Genomic DNA, 25,339 nt, shown 5'->3' on the forward strand with positions numbered 1-25,339 from the left:
CTATATACCAAAAAAAAAAAAAAAAAAAAAAAAAGGAATAAGGAAAAAAATAATGAATTACGCCAACCGGGAATCGAACCAGTGTCACAAGAATAGTAAATAGTAATGCTAATGCATTCATTAGAGTCAACGGCACCCGTGGTTTCTGATACACAAGTTAATGTAACGCACCCCATCGTGCATTCGGGACATTTCAGTGGTGATAACAGGCACACGGGGCATTAACACCAGTGGTATTAAGATGGTTAGATTACAATACCAGGGAGGGCAATAAGACTCCTGTTGCATAGCAGTGTCACCCATTCCAGGCTTTACTACGAGCTTGATTAGCCCCAGATAACAAGCTCAGGTGTGTTTTTATTAAACTCACAGTAAAACCAGTAATGGATCAAACTGCTATGAAATGCGTCTTTATTTTTTTTATCCCCCTGTAATTGTGATAGAGAAATCGAATTTTCTTTTTATTACAAAGCTTTCTCACCCAAAAACCACACATCCAAACACTGGATATTTACAGATTTTTAAGCATAATCATTTAGCATATTGGATTTTTTTTAATTTAAAAAAAGAAAAGTTTTTATTGCATATGTTATTAAATTGAAAGAATCAAAATAAAACGTCTAAATTATTATTATTATTATTATTATTATTATTATTATTATTATTATTATTATTATTATTATTAATTGTGAAAAAAATGTGTTTAGGAATACAATTAATATGATAACTCAACACCGGGAAAGACTTGGGAGTCGTTTGCAATTGAGCTTATTAAGTTTCTTTTAGCATTTCTGAAACTGACTTTTCAAACATGCAAGTGACTTTAGTAGTATATGGCCGGTTAAAACTCGTGTTGAATGGAGATTCCCCCTGTTCGGTTTAATTAATTTCAATTTGACCCTCTATAAAAACGCCCAGGTGTGTTCGTTCTATATCGCATCTGTGGTTTTCTAAAATGGCGCTATTGAAAGGCGTTCTGCTGTCCCTTTGCTGTTTCCTCTCCACCAGCGCACAGGACGGTAAGCTATCTTTTTATAGTGCGGGGTTCGCAATGCTCACCTACTGCTAACGTTTCATTAATTTGTTCTGCAGTTTCTTTGTTTGAAAATACTTGCTTTCGATATTAACTTTGATATATAACCTGTTTGTATGTGTCTGGATAACTTAGTAAAATAGTTTTATCCTTTAGCTGCGTGAAAACTTAATAAACTTGAGTATAGCTGACTTAATTATCTTGTGAGCCAATTTTTACGGTGGGGGTGCTGAAAGCCTGTATGGTGGAAGCCATGCGTTCGGTTGCTATTATGTTGATAACATGAATTGACGCCTGTTTAAGCACCACCCACAGTTAGCTGTATTGTGACGAACTGCTTTTCTTTTAAGGGGCATTTTAGTAAGTGTTCTACTATATACACACTTGCTTATACTGTCTTCAACTACTAATCAACACTCTCGTTTTATTGCCTCTGTGTGATTTATAAAATATCCTGCCCATATCCTGTTCAAAAGCAATGTAAAAAGGTGAAGTACTCTGCACATGCAGATCATGAGATTCACAAAACTACCAGGATTTTTCATTGCACCCCTGTACTTCAAGCCTGCCCAGGGTGTGCTGCGGTGCCTGATTTGTTTAGAATCCTGGTAACTCATCCATTTCAGTAACTTCTTTTCTCTCCAGCCGTGACTGTGAACTGTGGAGATGACATGATCACTGTTGGTGTTGAGCTTAACTTCTTTGGCTTGCCACTGGACCCCAACAGGCTCTCTCTGGGCAGCTGCCCCGTGTCCAGTGTGCAGGAGTCAAACCGCATAGCCTTCTTCAGCTATGGGAAACTTGACTGCAGGTTTATGCGTATGGTAAGTGTAACGCAGAGTATGTAATGTAAAACAAGCTAATGAATGTAATGTATGCTTGGGTTAGTTAATAACTGTAATTGATTACTAACTTACTGTATATCTCTACCTGAAACAAACACATCAACAAACACAAGTGTAGAAATCAGTTATCAAAAGTGCCCAGCCATTTCAAGTAGAGTTATCACACATGCCAAGTTTCAAGAAACCATTGGGGCAACCTTGCCCAGCACATAGTAGCACAACTGTAAAAGGGGTGCGGGGCGGGGTCAAATTTGCCTGTATTGTTTCTATTAACTTGGCTTGTGTTCAGGCATAATAAAAGCCAAGCTGGAAGAAACAATTGGGGCAACCTTGGCCCCATCGCTTTTACAGTTGTGCCTATTTGCTTTATGCTGGGCAAAGTTGCCCCAATGATTTCTTGAGACTTGGCTTGTGTTTTTGATATTTCCTCTTTAAATGGTTGGGCACTTTTTTGATAACTTGGCTTCTGGTGTGTGTCTTTGTGTGTGTGTGTTTTTTTTTTTCCCCCAATGGTAAAGTGTAATGGCAAAAGCATTTGGATGCAAAGTTATGCTATTCGTTGTGTGTGGTACAAAATACGTATATATAACCCGTGTGTGGGAATCTAACCCAAGACATGCTTGCATTGCAGACAATGTAGCTTTCAGCCACCAAGTTTGTCCTTCCACTTCAACATTTGCAAGTGTAGCAGTAAAGTTTAGTTTAATGAGTAACAAAACAAACAAGATTTTGTAAATTTATGTATTATCCTGATTTTTGTATTAAACTTTTCATCTGATTTTGCAAACTATCAAGCTTGATCTGTTCCTCTTTATTATATTAATTTTCATGTTTAGAAAGTAGGGAGATAGTGTTAAATTCTCATATGTATTTGAAACTAGAGGATTCCTGTCTAGGGGCTGGAATTCACGGCACCAAAGTAACCCAATATTTAGTCTTGGCACTTTTCAGTGGATATTCTCTCCGGTTGCACTTGGCTTCTCATTCAAGTTCCCCAGGCTCATGCACCCCTGTATATAACTTCCCACCGCTGTCCGGCTCATCAACCAGTTGCATCCATGCTCTGCAACTGCAAAACATTCTCCCCATTTATTCATGCACTCCCCCTTGCAACAAAGCAATTCTCTGGGTTGTTCCAATATATTTAATTTGAAAGTTAAAAATACAAAAGCATGACAACCTATGTACAAAAATCTTTACTAATATACAATTGAACAAGAACTGTTGCCTATTTTCATTTCATAGTTACATGGCAGTGTATCTGGTGAAGAAATATATAGATAGAGAAATGTCTATTGAATTTATGTATTTCTATATTGTGTATTTGTTCATTTACCTTATATATATATATTATATAAAAATACACACTATCCTTCACCATTACCTGATTCTCAGAAATGAATGTTCCTTTTTGTCCAATGGGGACCACAAATGGCGTTTCTCTCCAACCAGTAGAGAGGAAACTGTACTTCCTTGATCCAATAGGGATCTCAATGAATGTTAACCAGGTAACCAAAATTTCAGTTTCTGATCGTCTGCTTGAAAAATCTTCTATTTAACGGTCCCAAGCATCTCGGCTAGCTGACTTCATCTTTCAAAATACTCTGTTTTCTCAACTAATTGTGTGGCAGTAAGACAACTTGCAAACTCTAGGTTCAAAGCCCACATGTACCACTTTTTTTTTTTATATATATAAAGGTGTGTGGCTTTTTTTTTTTTTTTTTTCTTTAGGCAAATGTTCCATTTTAAAACTATAATCATTAATATAAATTAGTGCATTTATATTAATGTCCTTTCCATGTTGACAAAACAAATTGTCATTAAACTCTCATGTCCTGTAATGTGGAGAAGTGCCTGGGATCTGCAAAAACACCTTATTTCTCTTGCTGTATGACAAGTATTGACTTTTTTTTTGTTCTACAAATTGGTGAAATGGTGCTTTTGGCTGACTTACTTTTGCTGCACCGATACCCTGAATGCATAAACTATCCTTGCTGTATAGTCTGTCGGTTCTCGTGCTTCGCTGATAACTTGGCGCAAGGAACTACTGTTCCCCCTCTAGCTATTTGTAGCGTTCTGGTCAACTGCAAAAATACTTCAAATTGCAGCCCAGGGTAGGAAGACTAATTTCAGCGCTTTCGTGCACGTTTATTAAACTGGAACAACTGCTTTTACACAAAGCCAAACTACCATCTCTGTGCATAAAACAAACGCTACAGCCCTTGGATAGTGTGTGTTATGGCTTGGATAAATTAAATGCTGTGATTGGCTTGGCTGAGTGTTTAGGCAGTACATACCAGCAAATTTGTACCTTAAAATGTTTTGCGCTAGCGGAAGATTACATAGTTAACAGTTTTACAAAGATATATATTTTAACCATTTAGAACCACAACCCACTCCAGGGTATGCTGTGAGACATTATCTTGCTGTTTGTGTTACTTGCATAGACTTCAATTACTTTTGTATAACAGCATGTAGCTTTTTTTTTTTTTTTTTTTTTTTTTTTTTTTGGGGGGGGGGGGGGGTTAATGCTGCTAACCATTGTCAAGCCTTTTGTCTCTTTCTGCATTTTATCTTCAAGGTACGTGTATCCCACAAATAAAACGATGTTTGCATGAAGGGGGATGAGGGGTGGAAACTTTGTATCAAACACTTGGCTTATGCACATCGCCAACAAATTAGAGTGAATTAATTTTTTTAACTTATTCAGATCACTTCCAATATCAGTTACATGAATAACATGGTTTATGAGCCCACGCAAAGAGACGGCTTCTATCAAACTCCATTTGTTGCCCCTGTTCTGTGCATCTACAACAAGTGAGTATTAAGAGATCTCTGGCTGTCAACCCGTTAAGTGCCGTAGTCTACGTTTTGAGGACCGGCTACTTTTTGTAATGTTTGGCGCATTTAACTAGCATCTACCCATTTTAATTCTAACTATTGTGATAACTTGCTCTAATTAACTGCAAAAGTTGTTTAACAATTCTGTAAATAAATTTAGCCATTTATGGCATAATAAACCTTTTGAAGCCTGAAAATTGAGTAATTCTTGCTATTCCTACCCACAGTAATTAATTTTTTTCCCCCTATATTTTTTTCCCCCTACCTGTCTTGATGTATGTATAGACTAGTGACCATCTTTTCTGTCTCTAGAGCTCCCTCATACCCACTTGTATTTAATAGTTGACAATTAAGTATTAATTTGAGCAATGTGCTGCTAGACCTTGACACAAACCATAAGACTACTTGAATTCCTCAGCTGTTGTAAGCTTTCCTCTCCCTCCCCAACAGACCCTCTGCTTGGCTGCCCCCTGTCTTCAGCCCAGCCCTCGGAGATGCGGCTGGGATGGGAAAATTGGAATTCTCCATGAAAATCATGAATGGTGAGTGGCTTTCCAACCGCCCCCCCCTTTTATCTGCTAATTAACCAGTAATTAGCAAGTTGGTTTGACCTGGTACTAAAACCATGCTGTTTCGGATCTGCACCTAAATTGTGCAATGTTATTTGATCTTCTATCAAATGATGGCATTGGACTTAAAACTGTAACACAATATAAATATATTGGTTTATGGCTTGGTTCTTCTGGTTTTCCTTAATTCTCTTCGTGAACCAATTAATAGCTTTTATTTATTATTTCTCCAGGTCTTTGGCCGTTGATTTAGGACTCTGACGACTTGCAGATTGGCTCTCCAGGGGTTGACCACCCCTTCCTTGGCACTTGCATAGCAAGTGTGACTGGCCTTTTGCATTCAATATCTGGACTGACTTGTCGCCTGTTTGTTTCAGATGATTTCTCTGCCCCCCGTGTCTCCAACCTCTTCTTTCTGGGGTCCCCCATTCAAATCTCTGCCTCTGTGAATCCGCAGTCCCACATGCCGCTCATTCTCTACATGGAAGAGTGCCTGGCAGCTTCTACAGCTGAGCTGAGCGCTTCATCACAAACCTACCCCCTCATCACCAACCACGGGTACGGTACATCGGTAAAGGGATGAATAAGCCATAGGTGGCTGAAGTTGGCCCTTCCACTCCTGGTCAGACATAATAACTAAGAGGTCAGAGAGCAATTGACAAACTCAGACCACAACATGGTCTCCATTTTGAAGTGATTTTTAAAACCCAAAAAGCACTGACTAAAGCTAAGGTTTACAATTTTAGAAAAGCAAACTATGAAGGTATGAAACAGAAACTAACAAGTAGATTGGAGCAAAATAGAGACAACATCCACAGAAAAAGGATGGCTGTTTTTTAAAAATGTAGTACTAGAGGCACAAAACAATTGCATCCCAGAAGTAGGCTAATCTAAAACAAAATGGCCAAAAGTTTAAAAAAAAAAAAAAAAAAAAAAAAAAAAAAAACGGCAAAAAGGCACCTTGCAGAGCATTTAAAACTGACCAAAAACAAAGTGCACAGAGTATCTGGAACTGCAAACACAAGTCAAAAAGGAAGTTAGAAAGGCCAGAGAGATAGAAATCAATATTAAGGGGGCTAAAACCAATTCCAAAATGTTTTTCCAATATTATAACAGCAAGAGAACACAGAGGAGGTTAAATGTCTGACACAAATGGCAAAATCATAGACGGGGGGGGGGGGGGGGAAATAGCAAATATATTAAATGACTTTTACAGGAGGACACGGACAACAGGTGAGGATGCAACATCGACAAAGTATAATTCCAACGCATACGACATGGTTTCTTTAGATTTACAGAAAGCTTTTCACAAAGTCCAGTATAAAAGATTAATTCTCAAACTGAACACAGTAGGGATTCAAGGAAATGCATGCACATGGATTAGGGAGTGGTTAACATGTAGAAAACGAAGTACTGATTAGAGAAGTAACCTCAAAATGGAGCGAGGTAACCAGTGGAGTACCACAGGGATCAGTATTAGGTCCTCTGCCATTCCTAATCTACATTAATGATTTAGATTCTGGTATTGTAAGCACACTTGTTAAATTTGCAGACGACACAAAAATAGGAGTGGAAAACACTGTTGCAGCAGCAAAGGTCATTCAAAATGACAGCATTCAGAACTGGGCCAACACATGGCAAATGACATTTAAGAGAAGTGTAAAGTACTGCATGCAGGCAATAAAAATGTGCATTGTCAATATCATATGGGAGATACTGAAATTGAAGAAGGGATCTATGAAAGACCTAGGAGTTCATGTTTACTCAGAAATGTCTTCATCTAGACAATGTGGGGAAGCTATAAAAAAAAAAAAAAACAAGATGCTCGGATATATTGTGAGAAGTGTTGAATTTAAATCAAGGGAAGTAATGGTAAAACCTTACAATGGATTAATAAGACTTCACCTAGAATATTGTGTTCAGTTCTGGTCACCTTGTTACAAAAAGGATATTGCTGCTCTAGAAAGAGTGCAAAGAGGAGCAACCAGAATTATCCCAGGTTTAAAAGGCATATCGTATGCAGACAGGCTAAAAATTGAATCTATTCAGTCTTGAACAAAGACTACGAGGTGATCTGATTTCAAGCATTCAAAATTCTAAAAGGTATAGACAATGTCAATCCAGGGGAGTTTTTTGACCTGAAAAGAAACAAGGACCAGGGATCACAAATGGAAATTAGATAAAGGGGCATTCAGAACAGAAAATAGGAGGCCCTTTTTTACAGAGAGAATTGTGAGGGTCTGGAACCAACTCCCCAGTAATGTTGTTGAAGTTGACACCCTGGGATCCTTCAAGAAGCTGCTTGAGATTCTGGGATTGTGAGGTGTAAGTAATAATGGAATGTCCAGACAGCAATTTACGTGCAACCAAATATTTTGTTTTATTAATATTAGTTCCACGATAAATGAAAAAAAGAATGGCGTGAGGGAGGGGGTGCTGGAATAGATAACAAAAAGGGTTTGTAATCTCCTCGGTCCTCTTCACGATATCCCCGGACATAGATGGGATAAAAATAGAAAAAAAACATTATTGCGTATTCCAACACCGTGCAAAAATAAACTAACCAATCCAATGTTTAGTGTCTCCCTCGGGGCCCAGTAACCCCGCATTTGCTTTCAAGGACCAACCCCGAGCACAGTAGCACGTTTCCTTTAGTATGCAAAGCCCCGCCCTTGTAGTCAGTGGAACACCAATCCCAAACTGACATGTGTCCTTACAACTCCCTTGACTCCAGTGGCCGGAATTTACATACTTGCACTTCCGCCCCTCATAAAGATGACTTTCTTCATGGTCACAAGACCTTGGTAAGGGAAGTCCCAAGTTAGCTTGATGCCTTCTACTGACAGGAGGCTGAATTACAGACCAAAACCCCTTTGACTCATCACAGGGATCAATAAGCTACTAACAACCAAATCAGTAAGATGGGCTGACTGGCCTCCTCTTGTTTGTAAACTTTCTTATGGTCTGTTCCAGGCCCCTGTCCTAAATTGTGTAACTGAATCCATTAAACTTCCATCTAGACCCTGATGCAGTGTACCCTTAAAGGTACAAGGGATGTGTGGTTGTTGGGGGTTGTGTGTGGGGTTTTTTTTTTGTTATTTGTTATGAGGTGCATGAAAGTGGATCTGATCTTCCAAATTTAATTTCCACCTTTTGTAATACTTGAGTCGCACACAAATGTTAACTGTTTGACAGCTGTTTAGTTCCTTGTGTACTTGGATTATAGAATTACCTGTTAAACCTGGAGTTAAATTGTCTTCCAGAACTGTGATTGGACTTCCCTGGGCTAGACTCGGATGTGTCGAATGCTCTAAGCTGGGCTGTCCAGGGAATTGCTCTATAGATCAGTGGTGGGTAATCAAGGTCCTGGTGGGCTATGATTGCAGCCCAGGTTTAACGGGTAATGAGAATGAACTACTTTAGGGTCTGGATGGAGGTTGAATGAAACCATTTGGAACAGGGCTCAATCAAATCCCCAGTGCTTGAGTCACCAGCTCGTGTCAAACTCTGTGAAGCAAGGAATGGCTCAAACCTGCTGTGCAGTGGGAGTCTTCCCATTGCTGCATTGTAACTGCACTTTTTTTTTTTTTAATTACTATTGTACTGGAATTGCATTGTAGGGATGGGAATAAAACTCCTATTGCATAGGAGTTTCACTTCTTCCAGGTTGTACTATGTGCTTGATTAGCTCCAGTGTATAGGTAACAAGCTCGGGTGCATTGTATTGAACTCCAGAAATCGGCAGTGGATGAAACTGCTGTGCAGCGGGGGTATTATTGCTTCCATGACTTCCTGATCACCATTTTGTTGCAGATGCTTTGTAGATGGCCGGACTGCCAATTCCAGATTCCTGCCCAGAATCCAGACATCTGAGATTCGCGTTTCTATACAAGCATTCAAATTCACGCAAGACGACTCAGCCGTGAGTATTGAGCAGACTCCCCATGACATTAGGCACCCTGACCTGAGGACCCCTAACCAAAATGAATACTTGGTGAGGCTGTTTGTACTGATGGAAGTACTACTGCTTTTTTCAGTGTTTTTTGGTATCGCTTCTCTGTTTGAGAAACTGCTCTGTAATTAACATACTCTGAACCATGTGAATGGTATGATTTATGTAGGGGGAAGAAAACATACAAGAACTTCCAGACCGTGGCAGAAATCCTATCCATGCTGTTTTGGCTTGACAACAGATGTTAAAGTGCATTCATGTAATTGGCTAGTCTCCTTACAATCTCCCTGTCTTGCATACAATTCTGTCTGCAGAAATGTGTGATCAGTTTTGTGCAGTGCTGTCAGCTGGGTGGGTTTTCATTCTGTTTTGTGGGAGAGATGCTAGATGGGTTTTTTTTTTTTTTAATGAAATTTCTTTACATCTAAAATGGCAATTGTCAATCATGGCAGAGATCCTTTTTAGACAACATTGAATTAGAGTAAGGCCACACACAGCCCACTGCCCTGTTGGGTATTCACCAATAGGAGTTATTTATTTTGTGGGGGAGGGGGTGAAATGGACCAAGAAAAGTAAACCTCTTGAGTGATTTAATAAGAGACCCCCCTTGGCTCCGCCAAGAGGAAGATGCTGAAGTTGTGGTTAAAATATAAATACGTTCCTTCCTGGAACGGGAAGCAGTCTGTGGGGTAGTTTTATTTTTATTTTTTTATTTTTTTTTTAAATCGTGAGGATTTGTCTATTGGAGTGTGAGCCACACACTTGCTCTGACAGTAGCTGGCATTTAATCTGCTACACCCTTACGAACACGTCAGTTGCATTCTGGCTTTCTTGTCACTACAGATAGGTGGTTGTCAGCTGTGTTTTGCCAGTTTTTAAATGACATGGTTCCTCCAGTCTGTTTGTCTTGGTCTAAACACATTGAACTTGCAGTTTTCATTCGTCTTCGGCCAGTTCCTCTAGTTTTGTAAACTATTAACATGATTATTATTTAAATGTATTACGGTGATGGGAGTCTGAAACGTAACTCCTGATTTTGAACATGGAGCAGTCCGGTCACCCAATGAATAAATGTAAGCAGACTGATATGATTGCAGATTAAAAGCACTTGATAAGGCGTTGTTAGTGAGACCAGACCATGAGAGGGTGTGATGTAATAGTAAAAACCAGTTGCAGGGTTTTGCTGTGAAACTAAATGGGCATTTTTAATCGTCCAAGTCCTTGCTTGTTTTAAAAGCAGAATGAACAAGAAAATGAGTGCACAATTTAAGTGTAATACAATAAATTATTTACAAAAATGCACATTGTCTAAAGTTTAATAAATATTAGTCTCAATGTTGCACACGTTTGCATTCAGTTTCTATGTTCTACACTAAGCAACCTGTAAATTAAAACCATTATTTTACTACCACATTTCTCGGTTATAATAAAGACCTACAAATGGCTTAACGGGGATCAATTTAATTCTTAAAGGAGAATAAGTCTGGGGAAACTACAAAAAACAGCCACCCTAAAACTAATTACATTTGTGAGACTTCTTGGCCAGGTGTTCTTGCAAATGGAGAATTTGTTCTCGATAGTTTTACTTGATTTGTATTTCGGGTGAATGTTTTAGTAATTTAGACAACGCAATAAAGTACAACTGCAAATTCATGTAGTTGCTATTTGTTTACAATGGAGAACAGAGGTGATTTGACATCATAACTTGCTCCTGATTGGGCAGGTTTTTGTAAACGGTTGACATCCCTGATTTTGTGTTAAGGCAGGAGAAATGCACTTGAAGAAAATAAGATTAAGATGTGGCACCTGTGTAATAGGTTTAGATTTGTAACTTTTTTTTTTCTCTTCATAACCATTTTATATGCTGTATCTAATGCTAGAAAATTCATTCTGTAGTTTACACACATTTGACTGAAATTCAAAGCAGTTAAATCACAGCTCAAACTCTGTGTAGGTTAAAGGCTCTATAATCTGACTGCAGATGAACCCGGCTCTCGCATTGTGGGGAAGACTCTCGCTTGTGGTGCATGGGGCTGCAGGTTCATGCCCAGCCTCTGCCCTGTTGCATAGGGAAGGGTAAATATAAATGCGAAGCCAACCTTTTTGGCTAAACCAATTCACGGGGAACTCTTGGAACCATACTGAAAATAACAGACTTCAGTTTACTAAGTGTGCTCTAGTAGTTTTTATCTTCATTCAAGGTTGCAGGCTTGTTAACACCAATCTGCTGCATTTTGACTACTACAGGTTGTCCTGGCTATGTTTCCAAATCCATAAATCAAGTGGGAGACTTGAAAATTGGCAAATGACCCCAGCGCCATGTCTTGATCAGCGCTGGGTAGAAAAATGGCTATACAGTTCTCTAGTGGTGCTCGGATGCATACTACAATGCTTTGCCTGCCCCAACCCTGTTGCACGTGCTAAACTTGATCTCTTTGCTCCTCAGGTGTTTATACACTGTCAGATTCTAGCTTGGGACCCAGCTCAGCTTCAGGACCCCACAAAGAAAGCTTGTTCCTTCAACATGCAGACCAAAAAGTATGGACTCTGCCCTCTTCTACTCAACCTAGCATGTCCTCGCTATTCAATGATTGCCAGTACTAGCACCCTATAGACCCTTCAGATTAGTATAATATGGAACAGCCTCTCCAATTCTGTTCTCTTTTTGAATCTATTCCAACACATTTTGTCATTGATTTAGTCTGCTGGTCAATTTAAAATCTTCAAATTAAAGCAGTTGAACAATTGACTCAAATTCCAATTCCTTCAAAGGAATTGACCCCAACCCCGTACATGTCTGATTCTTCCATGACTGCATTTTATTGCAAGCTTCTAATCGTGGAGTTTGTTTTCGATATAATTACCATGCTTGTGAATACCCAATTGAGCCAATTTTGGTGTGTTGAACATACTTTTGTCAAGAGAAAGTTTGAAAACCAACAGTGGTGGTACTTGTAGGCTCATTTGTTGTAATGTAACTATACTTTTCATTTCTATTTAAACCTTCAGGTGTCCTGGTACAGAGTATCCACTTAGCTTTATTTTCTTCTGTATTGTACATTTATCTAATTTTATTTCTTCTAAAACTACAATTCTTTGGGTCTTCATGTTGGTGTTTTGTAAAGTCTTGAACATTATCTATGTACAAACAGCCTGGCAAGGATGTTCTTTAGCACATATTGAATCTTGTTTCTGGTTCTAGCTGGGAGCTGCTGGATAACCCTGACCAAAGCACATCGGTGTGTGGCTGCTGCAATTCAGTGTGCACCGCGAGGAGGAGGAGAGACACGGGTAACTGACTAGCAGGCTTCTCCCTAAAGTTAGATTTCCAGTGGTGTATGGGGTTTTTATTTTTGTAATGAAAAGGAGAATTACATTCAAATTAAGTAAATATTATGCTTCCTAGCTTGTGCCAAATTTATGTGCTTTTTGTTGCATTTTAAAGTTATGTAAATGTCCAGCTTGCTTGGATTAATCCTGTTCGGCCAACATTCATCTACAAAGCTGGTGTTTTGAAAGAAACTCCGAACCAGGTGCAAATCCTTGTACAAGATACATTTTTGCAGGGATGGAAGTAAAGGGGGAGGGGGTAAAAGATAGCAGTGCAATCCATGCCAGGCTTTTACTGTTTAGTAATAAGCTCCTGAGCTTGTTCCCTACACAGTGGCTAATCGAGCTTGTAGTAATAATGAATGGGTGAAACTGCCATGCAATGGTAGTCTTATTTCCGTCTCCCCCTCTTGTGCAGATGATGGACTGAGACGCACTGCTGTGCTGGGACCTCTGAGGATAGCTTCCAGAGAGCAGTCTACTAACTGTGATGATCCCCTGGACCAGGGTAAGTGATTGACCCCATTCTGTCAGTACTGGGCAGGTCTTAATCCTGCATCCTGTCAACATAAGAACAGGCTGTTCTGCCCATCTAAACTTGTCCGGTTCCTAGTGGCTGATTTGATCTTGGACCCTTATCAAGTAGTGTCCTTCTACGATTCTGCCTCGAGACTAGGTAACCCACTCTATACCCTCCTGCACTCTTGCCCTACATGTATATATTGTAATGGGAATTCTGCAGCAACTTGGACTTCTGCATGTAACACATAATGTATATGCATTTTGCAGCATATACAGTGTGCACATTTATTAGAACACCAAGATTTGCCATTTGTATCCTTTTTATATTGCTGTCTGCATGGTGGTTTTTTTTTTTTAAAAACAAAAGCCACTCCTGTGTGTTACACCACTTTGTACTTTTAATTGAGCATCTTAAGTGACTTGTAAAGTCGTGCATTATACCAGTTTGTGGCAGTGTTCCTTTTCTCTGTACTAAATTAAATTGCATGCATTTTGAGTGTCCATTAAAGTAATCCATTTATATTTAGGTTTTTTTTTGATAATTCAGAGATTTGTTTGACTTCATATGCATAGCATCAACTACAGAAGCAATGGGGTATTGTAATAAATTTGCACACTACTGCAGTAATCTTTAAATATGACTTACTTTTAGCATGATCTCCCTTGTTCCCACAGATGAGGACCTGAGCCTGGCTCTGCTGCTCATTGTCGCCACCCTGCTGGTGATGGCTGTGCTGGGGGCTCTGTCTCTGGGGTACTACTTCTGTGTGTGGAAAAGTGGAAGAGCCGGCCCCAAGACCAACTACGACCTGCTCGTCTCTCCACAGAAATCCTGACTGTTGTAATGTGAAGAAATAAATATTTCAAAGCTCATTCTTGGGTTATTTCAATCTGGTAGTCTAATCAGTGGTGTAGTCACACCAGAATTGTTCCAGTATTTTCTGTAGGCGGTGGTGTAGTCACACCGGTACATAGGAGTTAAGTCGCAAGACTCTTCTCCCACAGAACTGTCATTTTACAGTAGTCCTCTTGATGCAATGGAAACTGCATTAGGAACTTGTATAATGAATTTCATCTTAAAGGTTAAATTCTGACTAAGACAACAGTAACAGTGCATCGACTAATACTTGCAGGCAGAAGTTGCCTGTAAGCCCACCCATTGGCACCAGCACATCTGCTCTACAACACATTCACAAACTTCCTCTGCGTCGCTGTGTGAAGAGCTGTTAAAGCGGCAGCAAAGTGTTCTAGGATTGACCTAACGTTCCGGTAAGAAATAGGTGCACAACAATTTGTCCCTGATATTATGTACTTGGATAGTAGCAAGTAGGTAGCAAAATGGTGCTGTAGCTGTATTTTATAGGTGAAATAAAATCACTTGCCTACTGTTCATTTTAATCAAGACCAAGTTACCACATAATATTAAAATAACAAAGTTTCTTAGGACCACCTTCTATTGAATGAAGTGATTTTTATATGATTTGCCTTGTATAGTCATTTTGTAGATGTATATTTACATTTCCCTTTTTAAATTTACAGCTTGTTTTTTTTTTTTTTTTTTTAAAAAGGTAGCAGGCGATCTGATTCTATGCTTAAGTACTATATTTTAAAATGCAACGGTGCAATATGCATACTCACTCCTTTTCATATCTTCAGTGTGAATTTTTTTAAAATGTATTTTTGTCTTCTCTCCCCCTCCCCCAAAACACCAATGCTAAAAATGAACACAAAATAGGTAGATAATTATTACTTTCTCATTCTTGCAGGGGGGAGTTTAAATAAATAAATAGCGGCTCCCAGAGTTGAGCCAAATTTATAAAACATGAAAGTCAATGTAATTTATGCAAATTATTTATTCTGTTTTAGTTACAGTAATTAATTCATAATTGTACCTTATTGTATTTTGAGTTATGCTGTACTTTAAAAACGACTGAGTTATTGTTTATACTCGGGAGGCTGTGTGGTCCAGTGGTTAAAGAAAAGGGCTTGTAACCAGAAGGTCTCCGGTTCAAATCTCCTCAGCCACTGACTCATTGTGTGACTCATTGCAAGTCACTTAACCTCCTTGTGCTCCATCTTTCGGGTGAGATGTAATTGTAAGTGACTCTGCAGCTGATGCATCGTTCACGCACCCTAGTCTGTAAGTCGCCTCGGATAAAGGCGTCTGCTAAATAAACAAAATAATAATAATACTCTATCCGACTGAGTTGAATCTCCCGGCTCTTTCAGAAATGAAAACTGATTTAATTTAAACACACCGTATTTGTGTGCAATCACAGCCAGCGGCCAGATCAGCAACAGAGAACCTTTTCTTTCGTGGGTCATGGAGGATCCATCCACTTTGTATATTTTCCGTATTCAATGGAGCTTTGTCGTTTATCCTCTATACACCATTTTATATTAAACAATGTGCCATAGACACACAAAGAGATATTGTAAGTACACAGCAATAATAATGGTATATAAGTTAGACATTTTATCCAGTAGACAGTGGGTTTACTGAAACTTAAATTTTATTGTTTAAAAACAAGGCTTTTAAAGAGTGTGGGTTTTTTTTTTTCCTTCCTAACCCCAAGTATCTGGAAATCTGCCCCTTGCAACCACCAAACATGTTACAAACCCGGTGCCATATGGATATGTGTACATGTGAAGTAACAAATATGAACATGTATTCATGACTGCCATTTTGTTTCTCTACTGTTCTGTGCTAGAGGAGTATCTCTTGCATTCTCTGGTATAAAAATTCTCTGTTTAACCTGCAATTGTAATAATTGTAAGTCGCCCTGGATAAGGGTGTCTGCTAAGAAATAAATAATCCAGCTAAACTGATCAAAAGAATAATTAAGTAATCAACGTGTAACATTCTGCCTAATTAGAAAACACCCCCTAAACGAGGGATAATTATTGCCATTCTAGAAACTGATGCATTTAAAGAAAAAGCTTGCCTTGAGACTTGCTGTTTTAGAACAAATAGATCTGCCAACAAACTTAAAGCATTTCTTTGAGAGATTGCACGCATCAATGTCCACCTGGTGTGCTGCACACTGATGGGTATAACTTATTTTGAAAGCCATAACGTTAGAATTCATCAAACGTATTATAAAGTTGCAGAATTAATAAATGCATACAGAGCACTGGCATAAGAGCTGCACAGCACAGATGGCAGAAAAAACTTTTTGAAAAATTGATGAGTTTCTACAACCCTGATCAATGCAGAATAAAACCATGTTTTATTTAACCAGCTCGCAAGTTTCTGAAGACAGTAAGGATTTTAGACCCACACCATGCCTGTAATTTGGATAAAGAACCACTCCTGTTAGATTGCATTCCAGAGTTTGATACTCACTGTAAATCAGAAATGGAGGGATATCAGTTATATGCAGAAGAAAATTGTAGTGGAATTTCTTTGACCAAATTTTGGAGAAGTGCAGAAGAACTATTTCCCAATTTAGCAAGAAAGGCTAAAATATTTATCAGCTGTTACATTTTCACAGAGCAACACCAACCCATGAAAGAAGACCGGCTTAACCAACTGACGGTTCTTAAGTTTAACAGCAAAATATAATGAACTGAGACTGCAGGAAAGACAAAAAAACAAAACAAATAACACTTATGGGTGTCTTATGAACAACTTTTATTTTTTGTATTTTTTTTTTTTTTACATTATATTTAGGCCACCTGAGTTTTTGTCTTTTTAACTAACAGAAAAAAAAAACTTTTGTTTTGGTTTGGGTCTGGTGGGGGGAGGGGAGGGGATGTCCCTGGCTCTCTTTTTTTGTATTCAGGCTCTGCTCTTTCAATTTACCATCACAGAAAATAGATTTTGCACTGACAATGTCTCTTATACAGATGATATTCAAACATTTTCAAAGAATGCCCAAGCAACCACTGGAACAAAGGAACTGTGAATTGAATAGTGAAATAAGAACTCAAATAATAGCTCTTTGCAAAGAAATGTGCATCAAAGGAATATTGCAGAGCAGTGCAATTGAAACTGAAACACTACAGTTTAACCCCTCTTGAGTCAATGCACCCAAGGAAGACTTCTGGAAGGCCGGACTGTGTTATTTGCTCGTCAAAGGAGGATATCGGAAAGTGGTTTACATGGAAAAAATGCAGCCAAAAAAAACCTAATATGACCCCTACAAAAATGACAAAGAAACTGGAGCTTGCAATAAAACAGACTGGGTACAAATGTACAGGATAATGTTATTTAGCTAGATAGAAACATACATTGGGTTTACAGGGTAATCTAGCATTAGAAACAGTCCTTCTTGCATGTGCATTCAATTCATGAGAAGTGTTGAAACAATCAGAAATAGCTATTCCCCTAAAAACACAGCCCTACTTTCCACAGTCTCCTTGGGTGTCCTGGTTAACCCATTATGTTCCCCATAATGCTGCAATGTCTGTTGCACTGCACCCAAAGATTGTTCATGAAAAGTAGATCTGATCCCTTTATTCTTTGTTTTGGGTCGATACATTAATAAAACACTGGTCTGGAGCTGTGGGAAGAGTTATAGGAGGAGTCATATAGCCATATCCCAGATAATACTGGGGTGGGTCTGTATTTATCGTAGAGTGCTAATGGCTCTTCCTGAGTAGAACAGAAAGGGCTTTGCATATGAACAGCAGAGCTCATTGCTGAGAGAGGTTGTTAAGGGCTGTCACCCAAAGACTCTATTTTAGTTTCCTTATTGAAGAAAACAAAGGGGATGACACAAGGATGAGAGCCTTGTTTATTACACCATTATTTAAGAATACTAAATATAATATGTATATATAAATTACTTGTTTTATTCAATGTGAAATATATTTGAAATTAGAAGAATATCACATTTTATGAAAAGGTTTGTATTCTTTTGGGGAAAATATATATAATGTGTAATTGACATGAAATGCATATATGTGGGACACATGTAATTGGGTGTTTTATCATTTTTGTTTTTTAGGAAAAGGTTACTGAAGATAAACAGAGTGATTCTGCAGTCAAATATATAAGATGAAATGCGCATGCATTAAAGAGGCAGCCCCTGATCTCAAACCTGTCCACATTAAAGAAGAGGCCTCTGATCAGGAACCTGTCCAGATTAAAGAAGAGGCCCCTGATCTCAAACCTGTCCACATTAAAGAGGAGGCCTCTGATCCGGAACCTGTCCACATTAAAGAGGAGGCCTCTGATCCGGAACCTGTCCACATTAAAGAGGAGGCCCCTGATCTCAAACCTGTCCACATTAAAGAGGAGGCCTCTGATCAGGAACCTGTCCACATTAAAGAGGATGCCTCTGATCCGGAACCTGTCCACATTAAAGAGGAGGCCTCTGATCAGGAACCTGTCCACATTAAAGAGGAGGCCTCTGATCCAGAACCTATCCACAGTAAAGAAGAGGCCCCTGATCTCAAACCTGTCCACATTAAAGAGGAGGCCTCTGATCAGGAACCTGTCCACATTAAAGAAGAGGCCCCTGATCTCAAACCTGTCCACATTAAAGAGGAGGCCTCTGATCCGGAACATGTCCACATTAAAGAGGAGGCCCCTGATCCGGAACCTGTCCACATCAAAGAGGAGGCCTCTGATCAGGAACCTGTCCACATTAAAGAGGAGATCCCTGATCTGGAACCTGTCCACATTAAAGAGGAGACCCTTGAACTGGAACCTGTCCACTTTAACAAGGAGGTTCTTGAACTGATATCTATCCATGTTAAAGAGCAGCTTACTGAACTAAGCTCTGTCTTTCCTAAAGATAGAGTTAACCATTCTAAATGGTTTAATGAACCCGGACACACAGAGAAGCACCATCTAATTCACACAGGAGACAAACCATATTGCTGTACTAAAAGAAGTAAGATCTCCAAGGAGTAGGGCCCATTGACAAAACGCAATCACGTTCACAGAAGGGGCAAAACACATAACTGCACTGAATGTGGGAAGATTTTCAACCTGTTAGGAGACCTTAAGCGACATCAGAGAATTCACACAGGTGAGAAACCACATCACTGTATTGAATGTGGGAAGAATTTCAGTCGGTTTCAACACCTTAAACAACACCAAGTAATTCACATGGGAGAGAAATCCTATCACTGTACTGAATGTAAACAGTCGGTTAGGGAACCTTAAACGACACCAGCTGATTCACACAGGAGAGAAACCATATCAATGCTTTGAATGTGGGAAAAGTTTCATGCATTTAGCTGGTCTTAAAAAACACCAGCATATGCACACAGGAGAAAAACCTTATCATTGTACCAACTGTGGGAAGCATTTCCTTCACTCAGGAGACTTGAAAAGACACCAGTGAGTTCACACAGGAGAGAAACCGTATCACTCCAGTGAATGTGGAAAGAGTTTCAAGGAGATTGGCGCACTAAAAACACACCAGCAAATTCACACTGGTGAGAAGCCATATCATTGTACTGAATGTGGAAGTAGATTCAGGCATTTAGGAGGACTAAAGAAACACCAACGCATTCACAAAGGAGAGAAATGAAATCTCTGTACTGAAAATAGGAAGTGCTTTAACCAGATGGACAATTGTAATCACACCAGCAAATTAATAATGAAGAGAAATCATATTTCAAGTGATTTTAATGTGGAAAGTGTTTAACCTTTTCCAATAAACTGTAAATTCACTTTGGATGGCTGCATAAATAAATAGATACATTGCCGCTCACTGGCTGAAGACCTTTTACATAGATGTAAATATATATTTTGAAAACATGTGATGTAATACTATAGTTATACACATCTTTTTTAAGTAAATAGAAATTTCTATCAGCAAACTGTTTTTGGAAGAAATTATGTATCTAATTTTCTGAAAGAAAAGCAGACTTTTCTATAAATCTCTTTATATATATACATCAATGTATAGATCATTTGTATTTTTTTTTGCAAAGAACAAAGTTGATTTATTACTGCAGAATTAATTGGCTAATAAAAAGGAAACACTGAGATAATGTGATACTATTTTATCTATATTAATATTTTAGTTTCACTACATTGTTTTACTGTTTGATTTATATTTCTTCACTGGGAGAAGTATCTGTATTCTTACACAATTAAAAAAAAAAAAAAAAAATATTCTTGAGTTTTTATTGGCCCAAGAGTCAAAAAGTATGCATTCATTTTGTCATTTGACACTTCATTGAATACAGTAATGGTATTGTATTGGGAAACATTATTTTCAAGAACAGTTGGGTTGGGTTGGAGATTCTCACCTCCCTCACAAAACTCAGTGGCAGGTTGCCATCTGACATGCATTTTGAGAGCTTCATTTCTGCCTGGTGTTCCCTCTTCAACCGTGGCAAGCAGTGCATAACTTAGGTTGCCCCCATGCTCAAAAAAATCTGCACAATAATCTATATAATCTGCACAATAATGATGGAGTTCTTTGAAGCGAATGTGTCTCCATGTCAAATGTGTATCAAACAAATCTATGCATTTTTCCTACTGTATCATCATCTTGTTACATTTTCACTAGGTCAAAATCTGGCTTATCTGTATGAAGCTGTGTTCCTGTCTCAAGTTTTTCATTAGCTGCCTGCTGTCTCGTAATTACATTTATCTCAACTGTTTTTACTGTAGGACATTCCCAAAAATCACCAGTTAGAACTCCTTCTTTTGCTAAAGAATCAGCTAAAAAATGTCCCATTGTATCCGTTCCCTGCTTTGCAGAAGGACTTTGCACCCTTTCCCAGTAGATATTCAGACCATATTCTGAAACTAAGTGATCTTTGTGTTTTGAGGTTTCCATACAGCTTTCCAAACATGACAGAAAGATCTCTTTAACATAGTTAGAGTCTGTATAAATAACCAAGTTTTGCAAATGATATTCAATAGCACTTTGTATTGCAACCATAACTGCAGCTAATTCAGCATATTGGTTTATTTTAGTTCCAATTTGTAGTTTTACTACGTCACGTGGTACATTATCTTGTTACTTCTTTAGTTTTTTAAGGTATTTATTTATATGGAAGCTTCACCTATTGAAACAGAGGTCTAGGGGTTCCTGTTAGACGATAAAACAAATACATGCAACACAATAAATATATGTGTGCATCAAATGTAGTCAGCAGCCTACAAAAAAAGAACATAAATAAGACTCATCTATGTGTTAATGTGGACTAAAGGAAAAACAATGGCAAGAGGCTGTAAGCAATTACCAAATAAGAACATAAGAAAGTTTACAAACGAGAGGAGGCTATTCGGCCCGTCTTGCTCATTTGGTTGTTAGTAGCTTATTGATCCCAGAATCTCATCAAGCAGTTTCTTGAAGGATCCCAGGGTGTCAGCTTCAACAACATTACTGGGGAGTTGGTTCCAGACCCTCACAATTCTCTGTCTAGAAAAGACTGAACAGATTCAATTCTTTTAGCCTGTCTCCATACAACATGCCTATTAAACCTGGGATAATTCTGGTCGCTGTTCTTTGCACTCTTTTTAGAGCAGCAATATCCTTTTTGTAACAAGGTGATCAGAACTGAACACAATATTCTAGGTGAGGTCTTACTAATGCATTGTAAGGTTTTAACATTACTTCCCTTGATTTAAATTCAACATTTTTCACAATATATCTGAGCATCTTGTTGGTCTTTTTTATAGCTTCCCCACATTGTCTAGATGAAGACATTTCTGAGTCAACATAAACTCCTAGGTCTTTTTCATAGATTCCTTCTTCAATTTCAGGATCTCCCATATGATATTTATAATGCACATTTTAATTGCCTGCACGCAGTACCTTACACTTTTCTCTATTAAATGGCATTGTGTCTGCCCAGTTCTGAATGCTGTCTAGATCATTTTGAATGACCTTTGCTGCTGCAACAGTGTTTGCCACTCCTACTATTTTTGTGTCATCTGCAAATTTAACGAGTTTGCTTACTATGCCAGAATCTAAATCATTAATGTAGATTAGGAATAGCAGAGGACCTAATACTGATCCCTGTGGTACACCACTGGTTACCTCACTCCATTTTGAGGTTTCTCCTCTAATCAGTACTTTCTGTTTTCTACCTGTTAACCACTCCCTAATCCATGTGCATGCATTTCCTTGAATCCCTACTGTGTTCAGTTTGAGAATTAATCTTTTATGCGGGACTTTGTGAAAAACTTTCTGGATATCTAAATAAACCATCAAGCAGGTTAGTTAGACACGATCTCCCTTTCCTAAAACCATGCTGACTGTCCGTAAGTTTACATATAATAGAAATCAGGCTTATTTGTTTGTAGTTACCTGGTTCAGTTTTGTCTCCCTTTTTGTGGATTGGTATTACGTTTGCTATTCTCCAGTCTGTCGGTACAACCCTGTGTCAAGAGACTGTTGCATGATCTTGGTTAGCGGTTTGTAAATAACTTCTTTCATTTCTTTGAGTACTATTGGGAGGATCTCATCCGGCCCAGGGGACTTGTTTATTTTAAGAGCTCCTAGTCCCTTTAACACTTCTACCTCTGTTGTGCTAAAGTTATTTAAAACTGGATAGGAAAAAGGTTGACATGTGGGGCATGTTGTCCGTATCCTCCTTTGTAAAAACTTGTGAAAAATAATCATTTAATATATTTGTTATTTCTTTTCTTTGTTTATGATTTTGCCATTTGTGTCTCTTAGACATTTAACCTCCTCTTTGAATGTTCTCTTGCTGTTATAATATTGGAAAAACATTTTGGAATTTGTTTTAGCCCCCTTAGCAATGTTCATTTCTATCTCTCTCTTGGCCTTTCTAACTTCCTTTTTGACTTGTGTTTGCAGTTCCAAGTACTCTTTCTGTGTACTTTGTTTTTGGTCCCTTTTAAACACTCTGTAAAGTGCCTTTTTTTGCTGAATATTTTTTTAATTGATCTATTAAACCACTTTGGCCATTTTGTTTAGCTATAGATTGGTCTACTTTTGGGATGTAATTGTTTTGCGCCTCTCGTACTACATTTTTAAAAAACAGCCATTCTTTTTCTGTGGATGTTTTTTCTATTTTACTCCAATCTACTTCTGTTAGTCTCTGTTTCATACCTTTATAGTTTGCTTTTCTAAAATTGTAAACCTTAGCTTTAGTCATTACTTTTGGGGTTTTAAAAATCACTTCAAATGAGACCATGTTGTGGTCTGAGTTTGCCAATGGCTCTCTGACCTCTGTTTTATTTATTCTGTCTTCGTTATTTGAAAAGACTAAATCAAGGCATGCCTCCCCTCTAGTCGATGCCTTGACAAATTGCGTTAGGAAGCAGTCATTTGTGATTTCCACCATTTTAGTTTCGTCCGTCGTACTCCCCACTGGGTTTTCCCATTTTATATGGGGGAAGTTGAAATCCCCCATTAGTATGGCTTCTCCTTTGCTACACGCATTTCTAATGTCATTGTATAACAGATTAGTTTGCTCAGCTTCTGAATTTGGCGGTCTATAACATGCTCCTATTATTATGCCCTTTGAATTTTTGTCAATTATTCTGACCCATATTGATTCGGCGTTGTTTTCTTTTTCCAGATTTAACACCTGGGCTTCAAGACTATTTCTTATGTATAGCGCTACACCTCCGCCTCTTCTGTCCTGCCTGTCTTTCCTATACAGTGTGTACCCACTAATATTATATTTGTCTCTGTCACTCTCAGACAACCAAGTTTCTGTAACACCTATCACATCGTAGTTACTTGTTAGTGCAGTAGCTTCAAGTTCTAACAGTTGGTTTCTGAGACTTCTAGCATTTAGATAAATACATTTAATGGCTGTCTTACCTGAGTTGTTGCCCTTGTTTTGATGTGGTCTCCCTTCTGTTTTTTGTTTTCTCCCCCCTTCCTTTCTAGTTTAAATGCTTCTGAACATCCTCAAGGATCCTTTCTCCGAGTAGATTGGTTCCCTTTTTGTTTAAGTGCAGTCTGTCCCGCCTATATAGATAGTCCTTGTTGTAGAATGTGCTCCAATGTTCAAGAAAGGTGAAGCCTTCCTGTGTGCACCACGATTTCAGCCATGCATTCTGATTTTTTTATTTCCAGCTGTCCGTATGCTTCTTTGCAAGGTGCTGGCAGTATACCAGAAAATAACACACTTTTGGTCTTGTCTTTTAATTTCCTTCCTAGCTCTCTGAATTTGTTTTGCAGGGATCTTGGCCTGTCTCTTCCAATGTTGTTTGTACCGATGTGGACGACTACTACCGGGTCGTCTCCTGTTCGTTCTAGGAGCCTGTCCACGTTCTCAGTGATGTGACAGAGGCTCCTGGAAGGCACTGATCATATCTGTAGAAGAAAAGTACCCTGCTTTTGTACTTCTTCCAGACTGTTTGGTGTGCAACTCGCATTTCCTGGCTCTTTGTGAAGCTCCTGATTTTGACCAATAACAGGCCAAAATCTGAAACTTTAAAGTAATTAGGATGTTAAAAACAACATTATATTTTACAGGTAATTAGATTTGTATATATTCTATTAACCATTACTATTTTTCATGCACATAATGTCAAAACATTATTTTACATAGTTCATCAGTTTGCATGCAATTATGTAATATCAGAAAAATGACCTTATCTGTGCTTTCAATCCGAGTTCACCAAAACTGTCCTCTCCCCTATGACTGTTGTAACCGCGTAATCTTCCCCATGAGCACCATTTTTGGGAAAGATATCTTTTTTTTCAATTATTCGTGCAGCAATGACAGAAATATTATGATTAGGGCTTCTGATTTTCGTTTTTAACCAATAAAACACGTGTGACAGGCATGGCAGAAGCAGGAACTTAAAAACAATGACACCAAATACTGCAGTTGCAAAGAAAGACGCGGCTGGCCATCGTTTTATTTACATACAAAAATAAATAAAAAGGTTTTAACAAAAAGACTTGCTCACAGAGCGAAAACAAAACAGTAAACAAAAATAATCACAAACACAAAGTATAATAAGTAATACAGGTCAGGCTGGGCTGTAGCCTTCATTGTTCCTGTATCTTTTTTAGTTACGTTTTTCTCGCTCCTCGCTCTCTACTCTTGCTCCTCATACACCCACCACAAGTGCTGAGAGCTGCGAAAATGCGGCTGGGGGAGCTGGTCTCCTGACCTCCCCCCCTTTCTTCATGGCCGGCAGCTCCCCTTCATGGGGCTCCGGCCAAAGTGTAGCGACCCCAGGCGAAGCAGAGCCCCTGGCGACCCCAGGCGAAGCAGGACCCTCGACGACCCCAGGCGAAGCAGGACCTTCGACGACTCCAAGCGACAGCAGCAGCAGACCCTCGGGAGGCGACGGCGGCAGCAGCGGACCCTCGGGAGGCGACAGCGGCAGCAG

General features: G+C 38.8%; 1 protein-coding gene across 1 annotated transcript; it reads left to right on the forward strand.

The window, feature by feature from the left end:
* Window positions 1–914: 914 nt before the first annotated feature.
* Window positions 915–13,965, forward strand: LOC117404695 (zona pellucida sperm-binding protein 3-like). The gene is made up of 10 exons (XM_034007606.3): window positions 915–1,019; window positions 1,679–1,857; window positions 4,589–4,695; window positions 5,170–5,261; window positions 5,666–5,846; window positions 9,102–9,210; window positions 11,687–11,778; window positions 12,443–12,531; window positions 12,989–13,078; window positions 13,768–13,965. The coding sequence occupies exons 1-10, from the start codon at window positions 956–958 to the stop codon at window positions 13,926–13,928; spliced, it is 1,164 nt and encodes a 387-aa protein (XP_033863497.2). The 5' UTR covers window positions 915–955; the 3' UTR covers window positions 13,929–13,965.
* The last annotated feature ends 11,374 nt before the right edge of the window (window positions 13,966–25,339 follow it).

Source organism: Acipenser ruthenus, chromosome 10 (genome assembly GCF_902713425.1).
Source record: "Acipenser ruthenus chromosome 10, fAciRut3.2 maternal haplotype, whole genome shotgun sequence".
Lineage (NCBI taxonomy): Eukaryota > Metazoa > Chordata > Actinopteri > Acipenseriformes > Acipenseridae > Acipenser > Acipenser ruthenus.

What these genes read in the sequence shown, in the direction of transcription:
- LOC117404695 (XM_034007606.3), top strand. Translation starts at nt 956, where the DNA reads ATGGCGCTATTGAAAGGCGTTCTGCTGTCCCTTTGCTGTTTCCTCTCC. An exon ending in TTCAACATGCAGACCAAAAA is followed by an intron (nt 11,779 to 12,442) that starts GTATGGACTCTG and finishes TTCTGGTTCTAG; the next exon opens with CTGGGAGCTGCTGGATAACC. An exon ending in TGATGATCCCCTGGACCAGG is followed by an intron (nt 13,079 to 13,767) that starts GTAAGTGATTGA and finishes TTGTTCCCACAG; the next exon opens with ATGAGGACCTGAGCCTGGCT.